Source organism: Balaenoptera physalus (genome assembly GCF_965194825.1).
Source record: "Balaenoptera physalus genome assembly, chromosome: 17".
Classification (NCBI taxonomy): domain Eukaryota; kingdom Metazoa; phylum Chordata; class Mammalia; order Artiodactyla; family Balaenopteridae; genus Balaenoptera; species Balaenoptera physalus.
In genome coordinates this window covers 40,316,498-40,338,865 of record NC_138895.1, presented here as the reverse complement: position 1 = coordinate 40,338,865, position 22,368 = coordinate 40,316,498, and the positions used below count along the sequence as shown (strand labels likewise).

The 22,368-nt window shown below is 33.6% G+C and overlaps 1 protein-coding gene and 1 long non-coding RNA gene across 2 annotated transcripts in view; one reads left to right on the top strand and one right to left on the bottom strand.

The window, feature by feature from the left end:
- LOC309647170 overlaps window positions 1–22,368 on the bottom strand; it is a 473,470-nt gene that overhangs the window by 53,872 nt on the left and 397,230 nt on the right. The window lies entirely within an intron of this gene.
- Window positions 1–22,368, top strand: part of LOC309647158 (uncharacterized protein C8orf88) — a 50,961-nt gene that overhangs the window by 22,682 nt on the left and 5,911 nt on the right. The window contains exon 4 of the mRNA XM_082434209.1: window positions 300–372. Coding sequence (XP_082290335.1) covers window positions 300–372 — 73 coding nt within the window. The remainder of the gene's footprint in view (window positions 1–299; window positions 373–22,368) is intronic.

The following is a 22,368-nucleotide window of genomic DNA, read 5'->3' as shown; positions in this document are numbered from 1 at the left end:
TGCTACTGGCACAAAAACAGAAATATAGATCAATGGAACAGGATAGAAAGTCCAGATATAAATCCACGCACCTATGGTCATCTAATCTATGACAAAGGAGGCAAGTCTATACAATGGAGAAAAGACAGTCTCTTCAATAAATGGTGCTGGGAAAACTGGACAGAAACATGTAAAAGAGTGAAATTGGAACACTCCCTATCACCATACACAAAAATAAACTCAAAATGGATTAAAAAAAACAAAGTGTTAGATAAAATTCTAAAATCTTAGATAAAAAATGTATTTTCTTCTTTCAATAGTGTAAGACGAATGGAATGCAAGCCTTTTCTCAAGGTCTTAATGAACAACAACATCAGTCTCCAGTTAAAAAAGGTAAATTTTTACCATAATTCCCAACTTTCATAAGGGAGTCTTAGCATTCATGTAAAGTTAATATTTGCTTAGCTGCAAACCTTAGGTACATAAGAAATTTTATTATATTCTTCTGGTTGACTTCTGTCTATATTTGGTTATAGGTTTGGCTGCTCTAAAGGTGAGACCACAATAACAGTGACTGAAACAAGATAGAAGTTTATTTCTGTATCTTCTGTATCATGTAAAATTTTGAGCTGGTGTACTCATTCTGGTCTGTGAAGTTGCTACCAGCCCCTGTATTATACTGTCCTATGGCTTTACCATCCTTAATACATGGCTTCTATCTTATTGCACAAGATGAATGCCTCTGCTCCAGCCATCATGTTCCCTCTCTAGCCATCAGGAAGGAAGTAAGGAGGAAGAAATTTCTAAAAAGTATGACCCAGAAGTTGCATATATAACTTCTATTTAATTTCTCATTGGCCAGAACTTAGTCATGCTGTACAAAGCAGACTGGAAAATGTAATCTTTAGCTTTCCAGCCAGCTAATTCTATTGCTGAAGCAGAAAGGAAGAATTGCTCTTGGGAAGAACAAATAGTCTTTCACACACCAGCTACTTTTTAATAAAGAGTCTTTCACACACCAGCTACTTTTTAATAAAGATTATTTATTAATTTAGTTTCCAAATTTTTATCAACCAATCTATGTATGTAATTTAAAAGTTACAAGTTATAAAAATACTCTATGAGCATTTTCTTCTAGTATTTAACTCCATATTCTAAAGAAAATATTTAAATTGTTTCCATATTTCTCATTTTTTATATTATATTTTGAAAGCCTCTTTTGGAAAATGAGAACTTATGTCTTCCACATCAGTCCCCTCACTTTTTCAACCCTTCTATCTACCCCGTCCCCATCACATAGTTACTTAAATTTCATTTAGAGCATCATCACTCTTTATATTATATGACTATATAAATACAGTTGCTTGGCTGAGAGGTGCATATCTCCGTTTCATACAATCCATCTTTTTTCCTGGAGTTAACGTTTGCCTTGTTTTTCTACGCAACTGTTGTTAACTTTGCACATCAGTTGCTCCAACAACTCTGCCACACTTATATATATTTTCCTTATGGTCATATATATCAGTTGGCATTATTTCCCCTGAAGGAGACTTTCCTTTTAGAATCCTCCATTATCCTGTTCCCGTATGGATTAATTACTCTTCAGTACTGCTGTGAAGCTGTTTTCCTGGAATGGACTTTCACTGTTATCTGGGGATATTCCCCTTGCAATTCTCAGGTTTCTTTTTTCTTCTTTTTGATTGAAGTAAAACTCATCATTTAAACCATTATAAATGTACAATATCATGCAACCATCAGCACTATCTAATTCCAGAACATTTTTATTACCCCAAAGAAACCTCATACCCATTAAGCAGTACTCCCTCATTCAGTCCTCTCCCCAGCCACCAGCAAACACTAATCTGCTTTTTGTCTTTATGGATTTACTTATTCTGGACATCTCATTTAATAGAATTATAAAATATATGACCTTTTGTTTGTGGCTTCTTTTATTTACCATAAGGTATTCAAAGTTCATCCATGTGTAGCATGTATCAGTACTTCATTCCTTTTTATGGATGAATAATATTCCATTGTATGGATAAGCCACATTTTGTTTATTTCTCAGTTAATGGACATTCAGTTGTTTTTACTTTTTGGCTATTATGAATAATGTTGCTATGAATATTTGTGTACAGATTTCTGTTTGAACACCTGTTTTCATTTCTCTTGGATATATGCCTATGAGTAGATTTGACAGGTCATATGGTAGTTCCGTGTTTAACTTTTTGAGGAACTGCCAAACTTGTTTTCCACAGTGGTTATACCCCTTTACATTCCCAATAGCAATGTGTGAGGGTTCCAATTCCTTGACATCCTTGTTAGGATCTTTTTTTTTTTCATTATAACCAATCTAGTGGGTGTGAAGTGGTATCTCATTGTGATTTTGATATTTATTTCTCTAATGACTAATGATTTTGAGTATTTTCATGTGTTGTTGGCCATTTGTATTTCTCCTTTGGAGAAAGGTCTATTCATGTCCTTTGACCATATTTTAATTAGGTTGTTTTCTTTTTGTTGTTGAGTTTTAAGAGTTCTAGATACTAGACCCTCATCTGTTCTCTCCCTCTCTCTCCCACTTCCCTTCTGCCTTCCTCCCCTTTTCTCTCTCCCTATGTATGTGTGTGTGTGTGTCTGTGTGTGTGTGTAATAAATACATACATATATTTATTAAGTATTAGATATGTGTATATAAAACCCTTATCAGATATGTAATAGTAGATACTATACTCCTATCAGATATATAATTGTCAAGGACTTTTTCCTTTGTCTTTTCATTCTCTTGATAGTATACTTACATGTACACAATTTTTTTAATTTGTTGAAGTCCGATTTATCTGTTTTTTCTTCTGTTGCCCATGCCTTTGATGTCATTTCTGAGAAATCATTGCCAAATCTCAGGTCATAAAGATTTATCCCTATGAGTTTTACAGTTTTAGCTCTTACATTTAGGTCCATTTTGAATTAACTTTTGTATATGGTGTGAGTTATAAGCCAAAATTCACTTTTTAAAATTGAGGTAAAGTTGATGTACAATATTATATAAGTTTCAGGTGTGCAGAATACTGAATCAATTTTAAAGGTTATATTTCATTTATAGTTATTATAAAATGTTGGCTATGTTCCCTGTGTTATACTATATATCCTTGTAACTTATTTATTTTATACATGGTAGTTTGTACCTGTTAATCCCCTGCCCCCATATTGCCCCTCCCCCTTCCCTCTCCCTACTGGTAACCACTGGTTTGTTCTCTATATCTGTGAGTCTATTTCTTTTTGTTATATTTAATAGTTACTTTTATTTTTTAGATTCCACATATAAGTGATATCATACATTTTTTGTCTTTCTCTGACTTATTTCACTTAGCATAATACCCTCCAAGTCCATCCATGTTGTTACAAATGACAAACTTCCATTCTTTTTAGTGGCTGAGTGATATTCCATAGTATATGTATACCACATTTTCTAATTCCATTCATTTGTTGATGGACACTTGGGTTGCTTCCATATCTTGGCAATTGTAAGTAATGCTGCTATGAACATTGGGATGCATGTATGTTTTCATTTTTTTCAGATAAATACCCAGGAATAGAATTGCTGGGTCATATGGTAGTTCTATTTTTAGTTTTTTTAAAAATCTCCATTTTGTTTTCCACAGTGGCTGCACTAATTTATATTCCCAACAAAAGTGAATCAGGGTTTCCTTTTCTTCACATCCTCACCAACATTTGTTATTTGTGTTCTTTTTCATTCTGACAAGTGCGAGGTGCTACCTTGTTATGATTTTAATTTGCATTTCTCTGATGATTAACGATGTTGAACATCTTTTCATGTACCAGTTGGCCATCTGTATGTCTTCTTTGGATAAATGTCTATTCAGGTGTTCTTCCCATTTTTTAATTGGGTTGTTTGTTTTTTTGATGTTGAGTTGTATGAGCTGTTTATGTATTTTAGATATTAACCCCTTCTTGGTCATATCATTTGCAAATATTTTCTCCCATCAGTAGGTTATCATTTTGTTTTGTCAATGGTTTCCTTTGCTATGCAGAAGCTTTTAAGTTTAATAGGGCCCATTTGTTTATTTTTGCTTTTATTTCCTTTGCTTTAGGAGACAGATTCAAAAAATATTGCTACAATTTATGTCAAAGAGTGTTTCACCCATGTTTTCTTCTAGGAATCTTATGGTTTCCAGTGTTACATTTAGGTCTTTAAACCATCTTGAGCTAATTTTTGTATATGGTGTTAGAGAATGTTCTAGTTTCATTCTTTTACATGTAGCTATCCAGTTTTCCCAGCACCACTTACTGAAGATACTTTCTTTTCTCCATTGTATATTGTTGCCTACTTTGTGGTAGATTAAATGACCATAAATTCATGGGTTCATTTCTTGGGCGCTCTGTTCTATTTCATTGATCTATGTGTATGTTTTGTATCCTACTGTTATTTTTTTTTAATTGAAGTACAGTTGATTCACCATGTTGTGTTAGTTTCTGATGTACAGCAAAGTGATTCAGTTATACATACACACACACACATATATATATTGTTTTTCATATTCTTTCCATTATGGTTTATTACAGGATATTGAATATAGTTCCCTGTACTATACAGTAAGACCTTTTTGTTTATCCATACTGTTTTGATTACTGTAGCTTTGTATATAGTCTGAAGTCAGGGAGCATGATACCTCCAGTTCTGTTCCTCTTTCTCGAGATTGTTTTGGCTATTTGGGGTCTTTTGTGTTTCCATACAAATCTTAAAATTATTTGTTCTAGTTCTGTGAAAAATGCCATTGATATTTTCATAAGGATTGCATTGAATCTGTAGATTGCCTTGGGCAGAATGGTCGTTTGAATAATATTAATTCTTCCAGTCCACGAACAAGGTATATCTTTCCATCTATTAGTGTCGTCTTCAGTTTCTTTCATCAAAATATTAGCAAACTGAATCCAACAATACATCAAAAGAATCATACACCATGATCAAGTAGGATTTATTCCAGGATGCAAGGATTTTTCAATATCTGCAAATCAATCACTATGACACACCACATTAACAAATTGCAGAATAAAAATTATATGATCATCTCATTAGACACAGAAAAAGCTTTTGACAAAATTCAACATCCATTTATTATAAAAACTCTGTAGGAAGTGGGCATAGAGGGATCATACATCAACATAATAAAGGCTGTATATGACAAGCCCACAGCTAACATCATACTCAATGGTGAAAAGCTGAAAGCATTTCCTTTAAGATCAGGAAAAAGACAAGGATGCCTACTCTGACCAGTTTTATTCAACATAGTATTGGAAGTCCTAGCCACAGCAGTCAGACAAGAAAAAGAAAAGGAATCCAAATTGGAAAGGCAGAAGTAAAACTGTCACTGTTTGAAGATGACCTGATACTATTCATAGAAAACCCTAAAGATGCCACCAAAAAACTTCTAGAGCTCATCAATGAATTTGGTAAAGTTGCAGGATACAAAATTAATATACAGAAGTCTGTTGCATTTCTATACACTAACAACAAATGCTCAGAAAGAGAAATTGAGGAAACAGTCCCATTTACAATTGCATCAACAAGAATAAATACCTAGGAATAAACCTACCTAAGGAGATAAAAGACCTGTACTTGGAAAACTGTAAGACACCAACTTTATTTTTTTGCATTAGATATGCAGTTGTCTCATCACCATTTCTTAAAAAGACAATTTTTTTCTCCATTGAAGAATCTTGGCACCTTTGTAGAAAACCTTTGACCATAGGTTTATGTGTTTATTTCTGGGCTCTCAGTTCTGTTCCCTTGATCTGTAAGTCTACCCTTATTTCAGTACCACACTGTTTTGTTTACTATAGCTTTATATTAAGTTTTGAAATTGGGAAGTATGAGTCTTCCAACTTTGTTCTTTTTCCAGGTTGTTTGGTTATTTGAGATCCCTTGCAATTCCATGTGAGTTTTAGAATCTGTGCTTCCATTTCTGCAAAAAAAAAGAAAAAGACAAGACTGTTGGAATTTTGATATGGATGGCATTATATTTGTAGGTCACTTTGGGGGAGTATTGCCATCTTAACAATATTGAATCTTCCAATCCGTGAACATGGGATATATTTCCATTTATTTAGGTATTCTTTAATTTCTTTTAGCAGTTTCTTACAGTTTTCAGTGTACAAGCCTTATACCTCTTTGGTTAAATGTATCCCTACATATTATTTTTGATGCTAATAAACTGGTTTTCTTAATTTCCTTTTTATGTTATTCATTAATTGTGTATAAAATACCACTGATTTTGTGTGGGGACATTTCTATGAGCTTAAAGAAATAAAAGGATCATAAGAGAAAATTATGAATAATTAATTGTATGCCAATTAGGTAATTTATATGCAATAGAAAAATTACTAGAAACACAGAAATTACTGAAACTTACTCAAGAAGAAGTAGAATATCTGAATAAACCTATAAAAAGTCAGGAGATTGAATTTGTAATACAAAATCTCCCAACAGCGAAAAGTCAAAGATTTGTTGGCCTTACTGGTGAATTCTACCAAACATTTAAAGAAGAATTAATACTAGTCCTTCCCAAGTTCTTCCAAAAAGTTGAAGAGGAAGGGACACTTCCCAACTCTTCTATGAGGCCAATATTACTCTGATATAAAAGCCAAAGATATCACATGAAAAGAAAACTACAGACCAATATCTCTTAAAATATAGTTGCAAGAATTCTCAGTAAAATACTTGAAAACCATATTTAGCAGCACAGTAAAAGATTATGCACTATGGCTAAGTGGGATTAATCCCAAGAATACAAAGGTGGTTCAACATTTGAAAATTAATCAGTGTAATACACCACATTAACAGAAGACAGGGGCAAAGAAGATACATCACTATCTCATTTGATGCAGAAAAAGCATTTGGCAAAACCCAATACCCTTTCTTGGTAAAATCTCAGAAGCAAGGAATAGAAGGGAACTTCCTCAACATGATAAAAAGTATATATGGAAAACCCACAGCTAACATTGTACTCACTGGTGAAAGACTGAAAGCTTTCCCCTCTAAGATAAAGAACAAGTCAACGATGCCCACTCTCACCACTTTTACTTAACATTATGGAAGCTCTCACTTGAGCAATTGGTCAAGAAAAAGAAATAAAAGACATTCAAATAGGAAAGGACAAAGTATTCTCCAGTCACACATGACACGGTCTTATGTGTAGAAATCCTAAAGAATCCACATAAAAAATTTAGACCTAATGAATTCAGCAGAGTTACAGGATACAAAATCATTGTCATTATGATTTTAGTAATTTGAGTCTTTTTTTTCTTAGTCTTCGTCAATTTTGAACTTTTCAAATAACCAACTTTTTGTTTTGTTGATTTTCTCTGTTGTTGTTTTATCTCTATTTCATTTATCTCCACTCTAATCTTTATTTCCTTCATCCTGCTAGCTTTTGATTTAGTTTGCTCTTATCTTTACTAGTTCTTTAATGTTTAATGTTAGTTATTGATTTGAGCCATTTTTTTAGTATAGGCATTTATAGCTGTATGTTTTGCTCTGAGCGCTGCTTTTGCTGCATCCCATAAGTTTTGGTGTGTTGTCTCCTTGTTTTCACGTCTCAAAGTGTTTTCTCAGTCCTCTGTTATTTTTCTCTTTGACCCATCGGTTGTTTAAGAATATGCTTTTAATTTACACATATTTGTAAATTTTCCAGTTTTACTTCTGTTACTGATTTGTAGTTTCATTCCATTGTGGTCAGAGAGGATACTTTGCATATCAGTGTTTTAAAACTTTTCGAGACTTCTTCTGTGGTCTAACATATAGTTTGTCCTGGATGTTTTATGTGTACTTCAGAAGAATGTATATTCTGCTGTCGTTGACTGAAGTGTTCTGTATAGTCTGTTAGGTCTGTTTGGCTTATAGTGTTGTTCATGTCCTCTCTTTCCTTTTTGATCTTCTGTCTAATTTTTCATTCATTATTGAAAGTGGGGTTTTGAAGACTGCAATTGTTATTTTTAAGCTGTGTGTTTCTTCTTTCAATTCTGTCAGTTTTTCCTTCTGTTGTTAGGTACATATATGTTTATAATTGTTATCTTTTTAATGAATTCACCCCTTTATCATTATATAATATCCTTTTTTTCCCCTTTTAACAACTTTTGTCTTAAAGTTCGTTTTCATCTAATGTTAGTATACCCTCTCCAGCTTTCTTTTGGTTATTGTCTGCATCAAATATCTTTTTCATTCTTTTACTTTCAGCTTATTTTGTGATTGGATCTAAAGTGAATATCTTTAGACAACATATAATTGGATCATATTTTTAATTCATTCTGCCAATCTCCGCTTTTTAATTGTTTGTGACATTTAATGTAATAACTAATAAGGAAGAACAGCTCTACCCATTTTGCTATTTGTCTTCTATACGTGTTTTATCTTTTTTTATTCTTCAGTTCCTCCATTAATGCCTTCTTTTATGTTTAATGGATTCTTCCTAGTGTATTATTTTTATTCCCTTGTCATATATATTTTAGTTATTTTCCTAGTGGTTACACTGGGGAATAACTGAATTTACAACAATGTAATTGGAATTAATATCAATTAGTTTCAAAATTATATAAAACTTTACTCTTATATAGCTACATCCCACCTTTATGTTGTTATTGTCTTTATACATACTTCTACATATTTTGTCTTTATACATTGCATAATCTATCAACCTAGATTTATAATTATGCATTTTTATGTATTTGTTTTTTAAATCATACAGGAAAAAAGAGGACTTACATCCAAAAATTCATTGATACTGACATTTATATTTACCTATGTAGTTATGTTTACTGGTGTTCTTTATTTCTTCGTGTGAATTCTAATTACTGTGTACTGTCCTTTTATTTCAGCCTGAGGATTTCCTTTAGCATTTCTTGTAAGGCAGATTTACAAACAATGAACTCTCTCGGTTTTTGTTTATCTACAACTGTCTCAATTTCTTTTTCATTTTAAGGTAGTATTGCCAGATATAGATTTCTTGGTTGACGTGTTTTTGCTTTTAGTAACTTTGTCATCCCACTGCTTTCTGGCTTCCATGATTTCTGATGAGAAATCAGCCTTTTCTCCAATTGAGAATCCCTTGTAAGTGATAAATTGCTGCTTTTCTTCAAGATTTTCTCTTAGTCTTTTAACAGTTTGCTTATAATGCATCTGAGTGTGAATCTCTTTGAGTGTATTTTGCTTGTAATTTGTTGAGCTTCTTGGATGTGTCAATGTGTGTATTTCATCAAATTTGGGAAATTTTCTGCTATTATTTCTTCAAATATTTTTTCTGCCCTTTCTCTCTCCCCTATCCTTCTGGATCTTCCATTATGCATTTGTTGGTATTCTTAGTGTAGTCCCACAGGTACCTTAGGCTCTGTTCATTTTTCTTCATTCTTTTTTCTTTCCACTCATCAGATTGGATAATGTCATTGACTTATCTTTAAATTTGCTGATTCTTTCTTCTGCCTGGTCATATCTACTGTTGAACCTGTCTAGTGAATTCTTCACTTTGGTTATTGTAATTTTCTTCTCCAGAATTTCTATTTGACTCCTTTTTATAATTTCCATTTCTTTATTGATATTTTTCTGATATTGATATTTTGGCAAGACACTTTTCTCATGGTTTCCGTTAGCTCTTTGGCATATTTAAATTAGTTTGTTTGAAGTCTTTCTCTAGTAAGTCCAATATCTCTGCTTCCTCAGGGAAGGTCTCTATTAATTTCTTTTTTTCCTGTGTGTGGGCCATACTTTATTATTTCCATGCCCTGTATTTTTTGTTGTTGTTGAAACTGGATATTTTGAGTATTATAATGTGCTAACTGTGGAAATCAGATTTTCCCCCCTTCCCAGGGTCTGTTGTTCTTGCTTGTTGTAATTGTTGTTTTTTTTTGTTTAATGACTTTTCTGAACTAATAGTATAAAGTCTTTATTTGTCATGCGTGGCCATTCAAGTATCTTTTTGATACCTTCATGGTCAGCTAATGATTTGGCACAGATTTCCTTTAATACCTAGAACCAAAAAAAAAAAAAAAAAGCCCTCTCCCAGTCTTTGCATATGACCTCTGTGTTTGTGTTGGGGTGTGCCTTTAGTACTCAGTCTGGCAGTTTACAGCTCTGCCTTTGCCTTCACTTCTTGCTTGTGAGGAACCTGAAGGTCAGCCAGGGGTGAGAGCTTGGGAACTCCTCAAGCCTTTCTGTGAGCATGAGCCTAGCCTTTAGCATGCACGTAGCCTTCTAAATTCCTTGGAACATCTGAGAGTCTTTCAGTGCCTTTATTCCCCAATACATCTCTTTCCCTAACCTTTCCTCTGGAGCTTTTTGTTTTGCCTATTGTTTGCTCCAGTTGTTATCCCTGTCCTAGGTGGAAGTGGCTAATACATTTCCATATAAATGTTTTGACAAATAGATTCAGATAGTAGCCTCAGACCTGGGAGAGTTCTTAGGTGAAATATAGGCAAGTCCTTTGAGATGATTCTTCAGGGAGCCACCAGAGAGGTAAAAAAAAACGCCACCACTATTCTTTGAGACTGGTATGTATTGCTCTCTCCAGTAGTGGGAACCTAAATCAGGAATGAGGCCTGTTATTTTCAAGGCCACAGCTAAGCTGGGTTGGCAGAGATGTTCCCAGGAAAGTAAAATGCCGCAAAACTCTTTACCAAATTTAGCTGATTTTTTCTTCACTAAGCATTCCCCTGTTTTTTGCAAGCTTCTGATTAAATTCCAGAATTTAGGAAAAAGTTGATTCTAGAAGTTTTTGACACTTTATTTGTTGCTTTTGTGGAGGGAAGGACTTTTAGAGTTCCCTACTTGGCAATTTTCACTGACATCACTCTCTTCTTAATTCCTTTGCTTTCTTCTTTCTTCATTTTGCTCAAGTGCATTCTCCAGGAGCTTCACTGTAAAGGGCATTGGGTTGGTGAATTCTTTTAATCTGTGTATTTACTTACACACTTGATTGGTAGTTTGGTTGGATAGAAAATGCTGAGTTGAGGATGAACCTTAAAAACATTATGCTAAGTGAGGAAGCCAGACACAAAAGATCTGATATCATATGATTCCACTGAAATAAAGTGTCTAGAAAAGACGAATCTGTAGAAACAGAGTAATGATTGCTTAGATTGGATTGAGAATGGAGAGTGACAACAAATGAGAGTGAGGTATCTGATGATAGTTGATGTAAAAATTCTATATTTCTCATTTATGACCACTCAGGTCTCTTTTGTGATATCTTCATGGTCAGCTAATGATTTGGCAGAGATTTCCTTCACGGCCTAGAGCCAAAAAGCAAAAATAGATTGTGGCAATGGTTGCGCAACTCTGTAAATATACTAAAAATCATTCAATTGTACACTCAAAATGAGTGAATATTATACTATGTAAATTATACCTAAGTAAAGCTATGGAGGAGGAGGAAGAGGAAGAGGAGGAAAATGAGAATTAGTAGAACTCTGCTTGGTAGTGCTGTCAAAAGCTGCTGAGTGAAACACAGAGAGTGAATCTTCAACTTCAGGAGCTTGTGCTTTGGGAACTCACAAGAACAAGCTGGGTTTCCCTTGTGTTGATTAAATATAGAATTTGATTTTTAAAATTTCCAGATTGAAAATTATTTTCATTCTAAAATTTTAAGGCATTTTGCTTTATTTTCTAGCAGTCTATATTAATTGGTTCTTAATTCTATGAAGACCAGTGCCATTCTGATCCCCAGTTCTCCAAGGCCCTTAGCAAATGGCTTTGTCTTTTATTTCTGTTTTTTGTTTTGTTTTGTTTTGTTTTGCCATTGTTGCTCTGGAAGTATTTTGGATTGTGTGTTTACCTTAGGTTTTCTGAAATTTCCTATTGTTGTGTCTCTTTTTGTAGTCTTTTTTTTTTTTAACTCAAATTTTTCTCCTGAGCAATTGGTGAACTTCTTCAATCTCAAGACTTAGGTTCTTCTGATTTGGAAATTTGTGGATATTTCTTTAATAATGTTTCTCATCTCCATTTTCTTTGTGTTCTCTTCCTAAAACTATTATATTAGTAATATATTAGTAACATTAGCCTACTTGACTCTCTGATTGTTTCTCTAATTTTCTTATTTTTATTTCTTATTTTTCATCTTCTCATCTTTCGGGTTTACTTCCTAATAGCCTTCCTCAATTTCTTTATTTGGCAGCACAGTCCAGAGAACTGCTACTCTTTCAAAAGTGGCATGCCTTTTTTGTCCATAGCATAGTATTCAGTGTTACCAAACAAAAGAGGCATTACATAATGATAGTCCAACAAGAGGATATAACATTTGTAAATAAATATTTAGGTAACCTTATGTAGCATGAATAAATAAAGCAAATGGTAAACTTGGAATTGTTAGCCATTAGTTCTTTTAAAAGCCACAAGGCATTTCCATCACTGGAAAATTCTCATTCACTTCTTCCACATTGTGCAACAGCAGTCTCTCCTTTCCTCCCAGCAGTTTCACTCCTAGTTTTCCACCAAAGGGAAATGAAAAAATAGATCCACACAAGAACTTATAGTATATCCAATTCACCCAAGTTGTCAAATGTTGGCTTAAAGTTGTTCATAGTATTCTCTTATTTTCTATTTAATGTCTATAGGATTGTGGTGATAACCCCTTTCTTATCTTTGATATTGATCATTTGTGTTCTTTTTCTTTATCAATTAGTCTAGCTTGAGATTGTCAGTTTTGTTTCTCTTTTCAAAGAACCAATTTTTGGCATTTTAATTTTATATGTTTTTTCTATTTTGGTGATTTTTCCTTTTTATGACTTCCTTTCTTCTATTTTGGGTTTAGTTTGCTCTCCTTTTTATAGCATTTTTAGGTGGATTGTTAGGTCATATGTTGTAGATATTCTCTTATTATAAGAATGTATAAGGCCTCCCATCAAGCCTCTTAGATAGCCTCAACCACCAGAGGGCAGACAACAGAAGCAAGAAAAACTACAATCCTGCAGCCTGTGGACCAAAAACCACAGTTACAGAAAGATAGAGAAGATGAAAAGGCAGAGGGCTATGTACCAGATGAAGGAACAAGAAAAAACCCCAGAAAAACAACTAAATGAAGTGGAGATAGGCAACCTTCCAGAGAAAGAATTCAGAATAATGATAGTGAAGATGATTCAGGACCTCGGAATAAGAATGGAGGCAAAGATCGAGAAGATGCAAGAAATGATTAACAAAGACTTAGAAGAATTAAAGAACAAACAAACAGAGATGACCAATACAATAACTGAAATGAAAACTACACTAGAAGGAATCAATAGCAGAATAACTGAGGCAGAAGAACGGATAAGTGACCTGGAAGACAGAATGGTGGAATTCACTGCTGCGGAACAGACTAAAGAAAAAAGAATGAAAAGAAATGAAGACAGCCTAAGAGACCTCTGGGACAACATTAAACGCAACAACATTCGCATTATAGGGGTCCCAGAAGGAGAAGAGAGAGAGAAAGGACCAGAGAAAATAATTGAAGAGATTATAGTCGAAAACTTCCCTAACATGGGAAAGGAAATAGCCACCCAAGTCCAGGAAGCGCAGAGAGTCCCATACAGAATAAACCCAAGGAGAAACACGCCGAGACACATAGTAATCAAAGTGGCAAAAATTAAAGACAAAGAAAAATTATTGAAAGCAGCAAGGGAAAAACGACAAATAACATACAAGGGAACTCCCATAAGGTTAACAGCTGATTTCTCAGCAGAAACTCTGCAAGCCAGAAGGGAGTGGCATGATATACTTAAAGTGATGAAAGGGAAGAACCTACAACCAAGATTACTCTACCCGGCAAGGATCTCATTTAAATTTGATGGAGAAATCAAAAGCTTTACAGACAAGCAAAAGCTAAGAGAATTCAGCACCACCAAACCAGCTCTACAACAAATGCTAAAGGAACTTCTCTAAGTGGGAAACACAAGAGAAGAAAAGGACCTACAAAAACAAACCCAAAACAATTAAGAAAATGGTCATAGGAACATACATATCGATAATTACCTTAAACGTGAATGGATTAAACGCCCCAACCAAAAGACATAGACTGGCTGAATGGATACAAAAACAAGACCCATATATATGCTGTCTACAAGAGACCCACTTTAGACCTAGGGACACATACAGACTGAAAGTTAGGGGATGGAAAAAGATATTCCATGCAAATGGAAATCAAAAGAAAGCTGGAGTAGCTATACTCATATCAGATAAAATAGACTTTAAAATAAAGAATGTTACAAGAGACAAGGAAGGACACTACATAATGATCCAGGGATCAATCCAAGAAGAAGATATAACAATTATAAATATATATGCACCCAACATAGGAGCACCTCAATACATAAGGCAACTGCTAACAGCTATAAAAGAGGAAATCGACAGTAACACAATAATAGTGGGAGACTTTAACACTTCACTTACACCAATGGACAGATCATCCAAAATGAAAATAAATAAGGAAACAGAAGCTTTAAATGACACAATAGACCAGATAGATTTAATTGATATATATAGGACATTCCATCCAAAAACAGCAGATTACACGTTCTTCTCAAGTGCGCACGGAACATTCTCCAGGATAGATCACATCTTGGGTCACAAATCAAGCCTCAGTAAATTTAAGAAAATTGAAATCATACCAAGCATCTTTTCTGACCACAACGCTATGAGATTAGAAATGAATTACAGGGAAAAAAACGTAAAAAAGACAAACACATGGAGGCTAAACAATACGTTACTAAATAACCAAGAGATCACTGAAGAAATCAAAGAGGAAATAAAAAAATACCTAGAGACAAATGACAATGAAAACACGACGACCCAAAACCTATGGGATGCAGCAAAAGCGGTTCTAAGAGGGAAGTTTATAGCTATACAAGCCTACCTAAAGAAACAAGAAAAATCTCAAGTAAACAATCTAACCTTACACCTAAAGAAACTAGAGAAAGAAGAACAAACAAAACCCAAAGTTAGCAGAAGGAAAGAAATCATAAAGATCAGAGCAGAAATAAATGAAATAGAAACAAAGAAAACAATAGCAAAGATCAATAAAACTAAAAGTTGGTTCTTTGAGAAGATAAACAAAATTGATAAGCCATTAGCCAGACTCATCAAGAAAAAGAGGGAGAGGACTCAAATCAATAAAATCAGAAATGAAAAAGGAGAAGTTATAACAGACACTGCAGAAATACAAGACATCCTAAGAGACTACTATAAGCAACTTTATGCCAATAAAATGGACAACCTGGAAGAAATGGACAAATTCTTAGAAAGGTATAACCTTCCAAGACTGAATCAGGAAGAAACAGAAAATATGAACAGACCAATCACAAGTAATGAAATTGAAACTGTGATTAAAAATCTTCCAACAAACAAAAGTCCAGGACCAGATGGCTTCACAGGTGAATTCTATCAAACATTTAGAGAAGAGCTAACACCCATCCTTCTCAAACTCTTCCAAAAAATTGCAGAGGAAGGAACACTCCCAAACTCATTCTATGAGGCCACCATCACCCTGATACCAAAACCAGACAAAGACACTACAAAAAAAGAAAATTACAGACCAATATCACTGATGAATATAGATGCAAAAATCCTCAACAAAATACTAGCAAACAGAATCCAACAACACATTAAAAGGATCATACACCACGATCAAGTGGGATTTATCCCAGGGATGCAAGGATTCTTCAACATACGCAAATCAATCAATGTGATACACCATATTAACAAATTGAAGAATAAAAACCATATGATCATCTCAATAGATGCAGAAAAAGCTTTTGACAATATTCAACACCCATTTCTGATAAAAACTGTCCAGAAAGTGGGCATAGAGGGAACCTACCTCAACATAATAAAGGCCATTAAAAAAAAAAAAAAAAAAAAAAAAAAAATGAATGTATAAGAACAAGTGAAGGTAGTCAGAAAGAAAAAGACAAATACCATATGATATCACTTACACGTAGAATCTAAACTGTGGCACAAATGAACCTATCTACAAAACAGAAACAGACTCACAGATATAGAGAACAGACTTGTGGTTGCCAAGGGGGAGGGGTGTGGGGGAGGGAAGGACTGGGAGTTTGGGATTAGCAGATATAAAGTATTATATATAGGATGGATAAACAACAAGTTCTTACTTCCTAGCACAGGAAACTATATTCAATATCCTGTGATAAACCGTAATGGAAAAGAATATAAAAAAAGAATGTCTATATGTGTATAACTGAGTCACTTTGCTGTACAGCAGAGATTGGCACAACATTGTAAGTCAACTGTACTTAAATTAAAAAAAATAAAATTACAAACCTAAAACAATGGAATGTTTAAAAACAAAGCTGAAGGCATAACCCTCCTGTGAGATTTCAGACAATACTAAAAAGCTACAGTAATCAAAGCAGCATGGTATTGTCACAAAAACAGACATATAGATCAATGGAACAGAATAGAGAGCCCAAAAATAAACCCACACACCTACAGTTAATTAATACATGACAAAGGAGACAAGAAATAAACCCACACACCTATGGTTAATTAATACATGACAAAGGAGACAAGAATATACAATGAAGAAAAGACAGTCTCTTCAACTAGTGGTGTTGGGAAAGCTGGACAGTTACATGTAAGTCAGTGAAATTAGAATACTCCTTCACAGCATTTACAAAAATGGTTCAAAGACCTAAATATAAGACATGACACCATAAAACTCCTAGAAGAGAACATAAGCAAAACATTCTCGGACATAAATCATAGCAGTATTTTCTTAGATCAGTCTCCCAAGGCAAAAGAAGTAAAAACAAAAGTAAACAAATGGAACCTAGTCAACCTTAAAAGCTTTTCACAGCAAAGGAAACCATAAACAAAGCAAAAAGACAGCCTACGGACTGGGAGAAGATATTTGCAAATGATGCTACAGACAAGGGCTTAATTCCCAAAGTATACAAACAGCTCATACAACTCAATATCAAACAAACAAACAAACAAACAACCCAATCAAAAAATGGGCAGAAGACCTAAACAGACATTTCTCCAAAGAAGACATAACAGATGGCCAACAGGCACATGAAAAGATGCTCAACATCGCTAATTATTAGAGAAATGCAAATCAAAACCACAATGAGGTATCACCTCACACCGGTCAGAATGGCCATCATCAAAAAGTCTACAAATAATAAACACTGGAGAGGGTGTGGAGAAAAGGGAACTCTCTTACACTGTTGGTGGGAATATAAATTTGTTCAGGCACTGTGGAAAATAGTATTGAGGTTCCTTAAAAACCTAAAAATAGAGTTACCATATGACCCAGCAATCCCACTCCTGGGTATGTATCTGGAAAAGATGAAAACTCTAATTCAAAAAGATACATGTGCACCCCAATGTTCATAGCACTATTTACAATAGCCAAGACATGCAAATAACCCAAGTGCCCATCAGCAGTTGGTTGCCTTAAGATATGGTATATATACACAATGGAATATTAGCCGTAAAAAAGCATGAAATATTTCCATTTGCAGCAACATGAATGGACCTAGAGAATATCATACTAAGTGAAGTAAGTCAGACAGAGAAAGACAAATATGTATCACTTATATGTGTATTCTAAAAAATAATACAAATGAATCTATGTACAAAACATAAACAGACTCACAGACATGGAAAACAAACTTGTGGTTACCAAAGGGGAAAGGAAGGGGAGGAGGGATAAATTAGGAGTGTGGGATTAACAGATACAAACTACTATACGTAAAATAGATAAGCAACAAAGATTTATTCTACAGCACAGGGAACTATATTAAGTATCTTATAATAACCTATAATGAAAAATAATCTGTGAAAATATATATATTTTGTATATTTATATACTTATATTTTTATATTATACACAGTATTATATATATATAATCATCTGAAAGTAACACAATACTTTAAATCAACTATACTTCAATTAAAACAAAGAATTTATGTTTTCCTTGGAGCACTACTTTAGTTGCACTGACCAATTTTTACATTATATTTTAATTGTCATTAAGTTTAAAATATTTTTAACTTCCTTATTATTTTATCTTTGACTTGTGAATTATTATAAAGTATGTTATTTAATTTCCAAGATATTTGAGATTTTTCTGGATATCTTATTAATAGATTTCTTAATTTACTTTGTTGTCAGAGAATATAGTCTATATGATTTCAAGCTTCTTAAATTTATTTTTATATTTTTACTTTTAGCATTTTTTTAAAGTTGACATATACATTATATTAGTTTCAGGTGTACAACATAATGATTTGATATTTGTATATACTGGGAAATGTTCACTTCAGTAAGTCTAGTTAACATCTGTCACCATACATAGTTACAAAATTTTCTTTTTCTTGTGATGAGAACTTTTAAGATTTACTCTCTTAGTGACTTTCAAATATGCAATACAGTAATATTAACTATAGTCACATGCTGTATACATTACATCCCTGGGACTTATTTTATAACTGGAAATGTGTACCTTTTGACCCACTTCACCTACCCTTTAACCCCACCCTGTGGCAACCACCAATCTGTTTTCTCCATCTGTAAGTTTGTGGGGTGTTTTGTTTTGTTTTTAAGATTCCACATATAAGTGAGGTCATACAGTATTTGTCTTTCTCTGTCTGATTTAGCGTAATGCCCTCAAGGTCTATCCATGTGTTGCAAGTGGCAAGATTTCCTTTTTTTATGGCTGAATAATATTCCATGTGTGTGTGTGTATATATATATATATATATATATATATATATATATATATACCACATTTGCTTTATCCGTTCATCCATCAGTGGACACTTACATTGCTTTCATGTCTTGGCTATTGTAGATGTCCTGCAATCAACATTGGGGTGCATATATGGTTTTGAATTAGTATTTTTGTTTTCTTTAGAAATACCCAGAAGTGAAATTGTTGGATCATGTGGTAGTTCTATTTTTGATTTTGAGGAACCTTCATACTGTTTTCCATAATGGTTGCACAAATTTACATTTCCACCAACAGTGCACATGTTCCCTTTACTCCACATCCTCGCCAACACTTGTTATTTCTTGTCTTTTTGATGACAGCCTTCCTAACATGTGATATCTCATTGTGGTTTTGATTTGCATTTCCCTGATGATTAGTGATATTGAGCATCCTTTCTTGTATATGTTGGCCATCTGTATGTCTTCTTTGGAAAAATGTCTATGCAAATCCTCTGCCCATTTTTTAATCAGGTTGTTTGGGGTTTTTTGCTATTGAATTGTATGAGTTCTTTATATATTTTGGATATTAGCCCCTTATCAGATATATGATTTGCAAATATTTTCTCCTATTCAGTAGGCTGCCTTTTCATTTTGTTGATGTTTTCCTTTACTATACAGAAGATTTTTAGTTTGATGTAGTCCCACTGATTTATTTTTACTTTTTGTTGCTTTTGCTTTTGGTGTCAAATCCAAAACATCATTGCCAGGACCAGTGTCATGGAGCTTACTGCCTATATTTTCTTCCAGGAGTTTTATGGTTTCAGGTCATACATTCAGGCATTTAATCTATTTTGAGTTAATTTTTGTGTATAGTGTAAAGTAAAGGGTCCAGTTTCATTCTTTTGCATGTGGCTGTTTAGTTTTCCCAATACCATTTATTGAAAAGACTGTCCACTTCCCATTGTATAGTTTCGGTTCCTTTGTTGTATATTAATTGACCATATATTAGTGGGTTTATTTCTGGGCTCTCTATTCTGTTCTGTTTATCTATACATCTGTTTTTAGGCCAATACCATTACTGTTTTGATTACTATAACTCTGTAGTATGGTTTGAAATCAGGGAGTGTGTTGCCTCCATCTTTGTTGTCCTTTCTCAAGATTGCTTTGGCTATTTGGGGTCTTTTGTGATTCCATACAAATTTTAGGAATTTTTTGTTCAATTTCTGTGAAAAATACCATTGGAATTTTGATAGGGATTGCATTGAATCTGTAGATTGCTTTGGGTAATATGGACATTTTAATGATATTAATTTTTGTGATCCATGAGCACAGAATATCTTTCCATTTATTTGTGTCATCTTCATTTTCTTTAATTAATGTCTTAAAGCATACAGTTCTTTCCCTCCTTGATTCAATTTATTCCTAGGTTTTTTTATTCTTTGTTGCAATTGTAATTGGGATTGTTTTCTTAGTTTCTTTTTCTGATAGTTTATTTGTGTATAGAAACACAACAAATTTTTGTATATTGATTTTGTGTCCTGCAACTTCACTCAATTCACTTATTAGTTCTAACAGTTTTTGGTAGAGACTTTAGCGTTTTTTTTATGTCACCTGAAGATAGTGACAGTTTTACTTCTTCCTTTCCAATTTGAATACCTTTTTCTTTTTTTTGCTAAATTGCTCTGGCTAGGAGTTCTAATACTATATTGAATAAAAGAGGTAAGAGTGGCCATCCTTGTCTTGTTCCTACTCTTAGAAGTAAAGCTTTCAGCTTTTCACGATTGAGTATGATGTTAGCTGTGGGCTTGTCATATATGGCCTTTATTAGGTTGAGGTATATTCCCTTTATATCCACTTTGTTGAGAGTATTAAGCATAAACAGATGTTGAATTTTGTCCAGTGCTTCTTCTGTATTTATTGAGATATCATACGATTTTTGTCCTTCATTTTGTGATGTGGTATATCACATTGATTGATTTGTGGATATTGAATCATCCTTGCATCCCTGGAATAAATCCCACTTTATCATGCTGTATGATCCTTTTAATGTATTGTTGAATTTGGTTTGCTAATATTTTGTTGAGGATTTTTGCATCTATGTTCATCAGGGGTATTGGCCTGTAATTTTCTTTTCTCATGTCATCTTTTTCTGGTTTTTGCATCAGTGTGATACTGGCCTCATAAATTGAATTTGGGAGTGTTCCCTCCTCTTCTATTTCTTGGAAGAGTTTGAGGATTGGTATTGATTTTCCTTTGAATGGTTGGTAGAATTCACCAGTGAAACCATATGGTCCTGGACTTCTGTTTGTTGGGAGGTTTTTGATTACTGATTCAATTTCCTCACTAGTAATCAGTCTTTCATATTTTCTATTTCTTCATGATTCAGTCTTGGTAGGTTGTATGTTTCTAGGAATTTATCAGTTTCTTAGAGGTTGTCAAATTTGTTGCGTATAACTGTTCATAATATAATCTTATCCTTTGTATCTCTGTGATATCAATTGTAATGTCTCCCCTTTCATTTCTGAGTTTACTTATTTGAGTCCTCTTTTTTCCAAGCCTCTTAAATTTATTGAAACTTGTTTTATAGCCAACATATAGTCTGTCTTGGTTACTGTACCATATCTATGTGAATATAATTTGTATTTTGCAGTTGTTGATGTAGCTTTTATAATTGTCAGTTAAATCGAGGTGGTCCATAGTATTGTTAAGATCTGTGTCTTTTCTGATTTTTTTTTGTTTTTTTGTCTAGTTATATCAGTTGCTCAGGGAAGGGTTTTTACATTACCTAATATTTTTATGGAATTGTGTGTTGCTCCCTTTATTTCTGTCAATTTTTGCTTCATGCATTTTGAAACTCTGTCCTTAGGCACAACACATTGATAATTGTTATCTCTTTATCTAATGTTAAGAGCCACTCTAGCCTTCTTGTTCTTAGTCTTTGTGTGGTATATCTTTTTATACCCATTTACTTTCAACCTATCTGTGTCTTTATGTTTAATGTGTATCTCTTGCAGGCAGCATGTAAAAGTGTCTTTTTTTATTTGTTGTGTCAATTTATGGCCTTTAATTGCAGTGTTTATCTTAAGAGTGAGTATACTATGGCCCTCAGGCCAAATGCCCAATTTGGAAATTAACTTTTATTGGAATACAGCCACATGCTTTATTTAGTTATTATCTTTGTTTACTTTTCTGCTACAAGACAGAGTTGAGTAGTTGTGACAGAGACTATATGTCCCAAACTCCTCAAGTATTTACTTTCTGGTCATTTACAGAAAAATTTTGCTGACCCTGGTTTAGACCATTGAGATTTAATGTGATTTGGTTGAATTTAGACATATCATTTTATTATTTGTTTTCTGTTTGTCCTCGTTTTTGTTTGTTTTTGTTTTCCCCTGTTCTTTTTTTTGGATTTTGTTAAGTTTCATTTTTGGTATTTAATTATATCTATTGTATTTTTAGCTGTATTTCTTTGTATTTTTAAGTGGTTGGTCTAGGGATTATAATATCTAACTTTCTCAGTGTACTTGTTAATAGTGTACTTCATGCAAAACAGTGATGACAAAACTTTGCAACCATATGTAAGTTCCTTTCCTTTATCCCCCTGCATTGATCTTTTTGCTATAGCTATATGCATTATATCTCCATACCTTGGAAGTCTCACCAGACAGTGTCAGAAGTT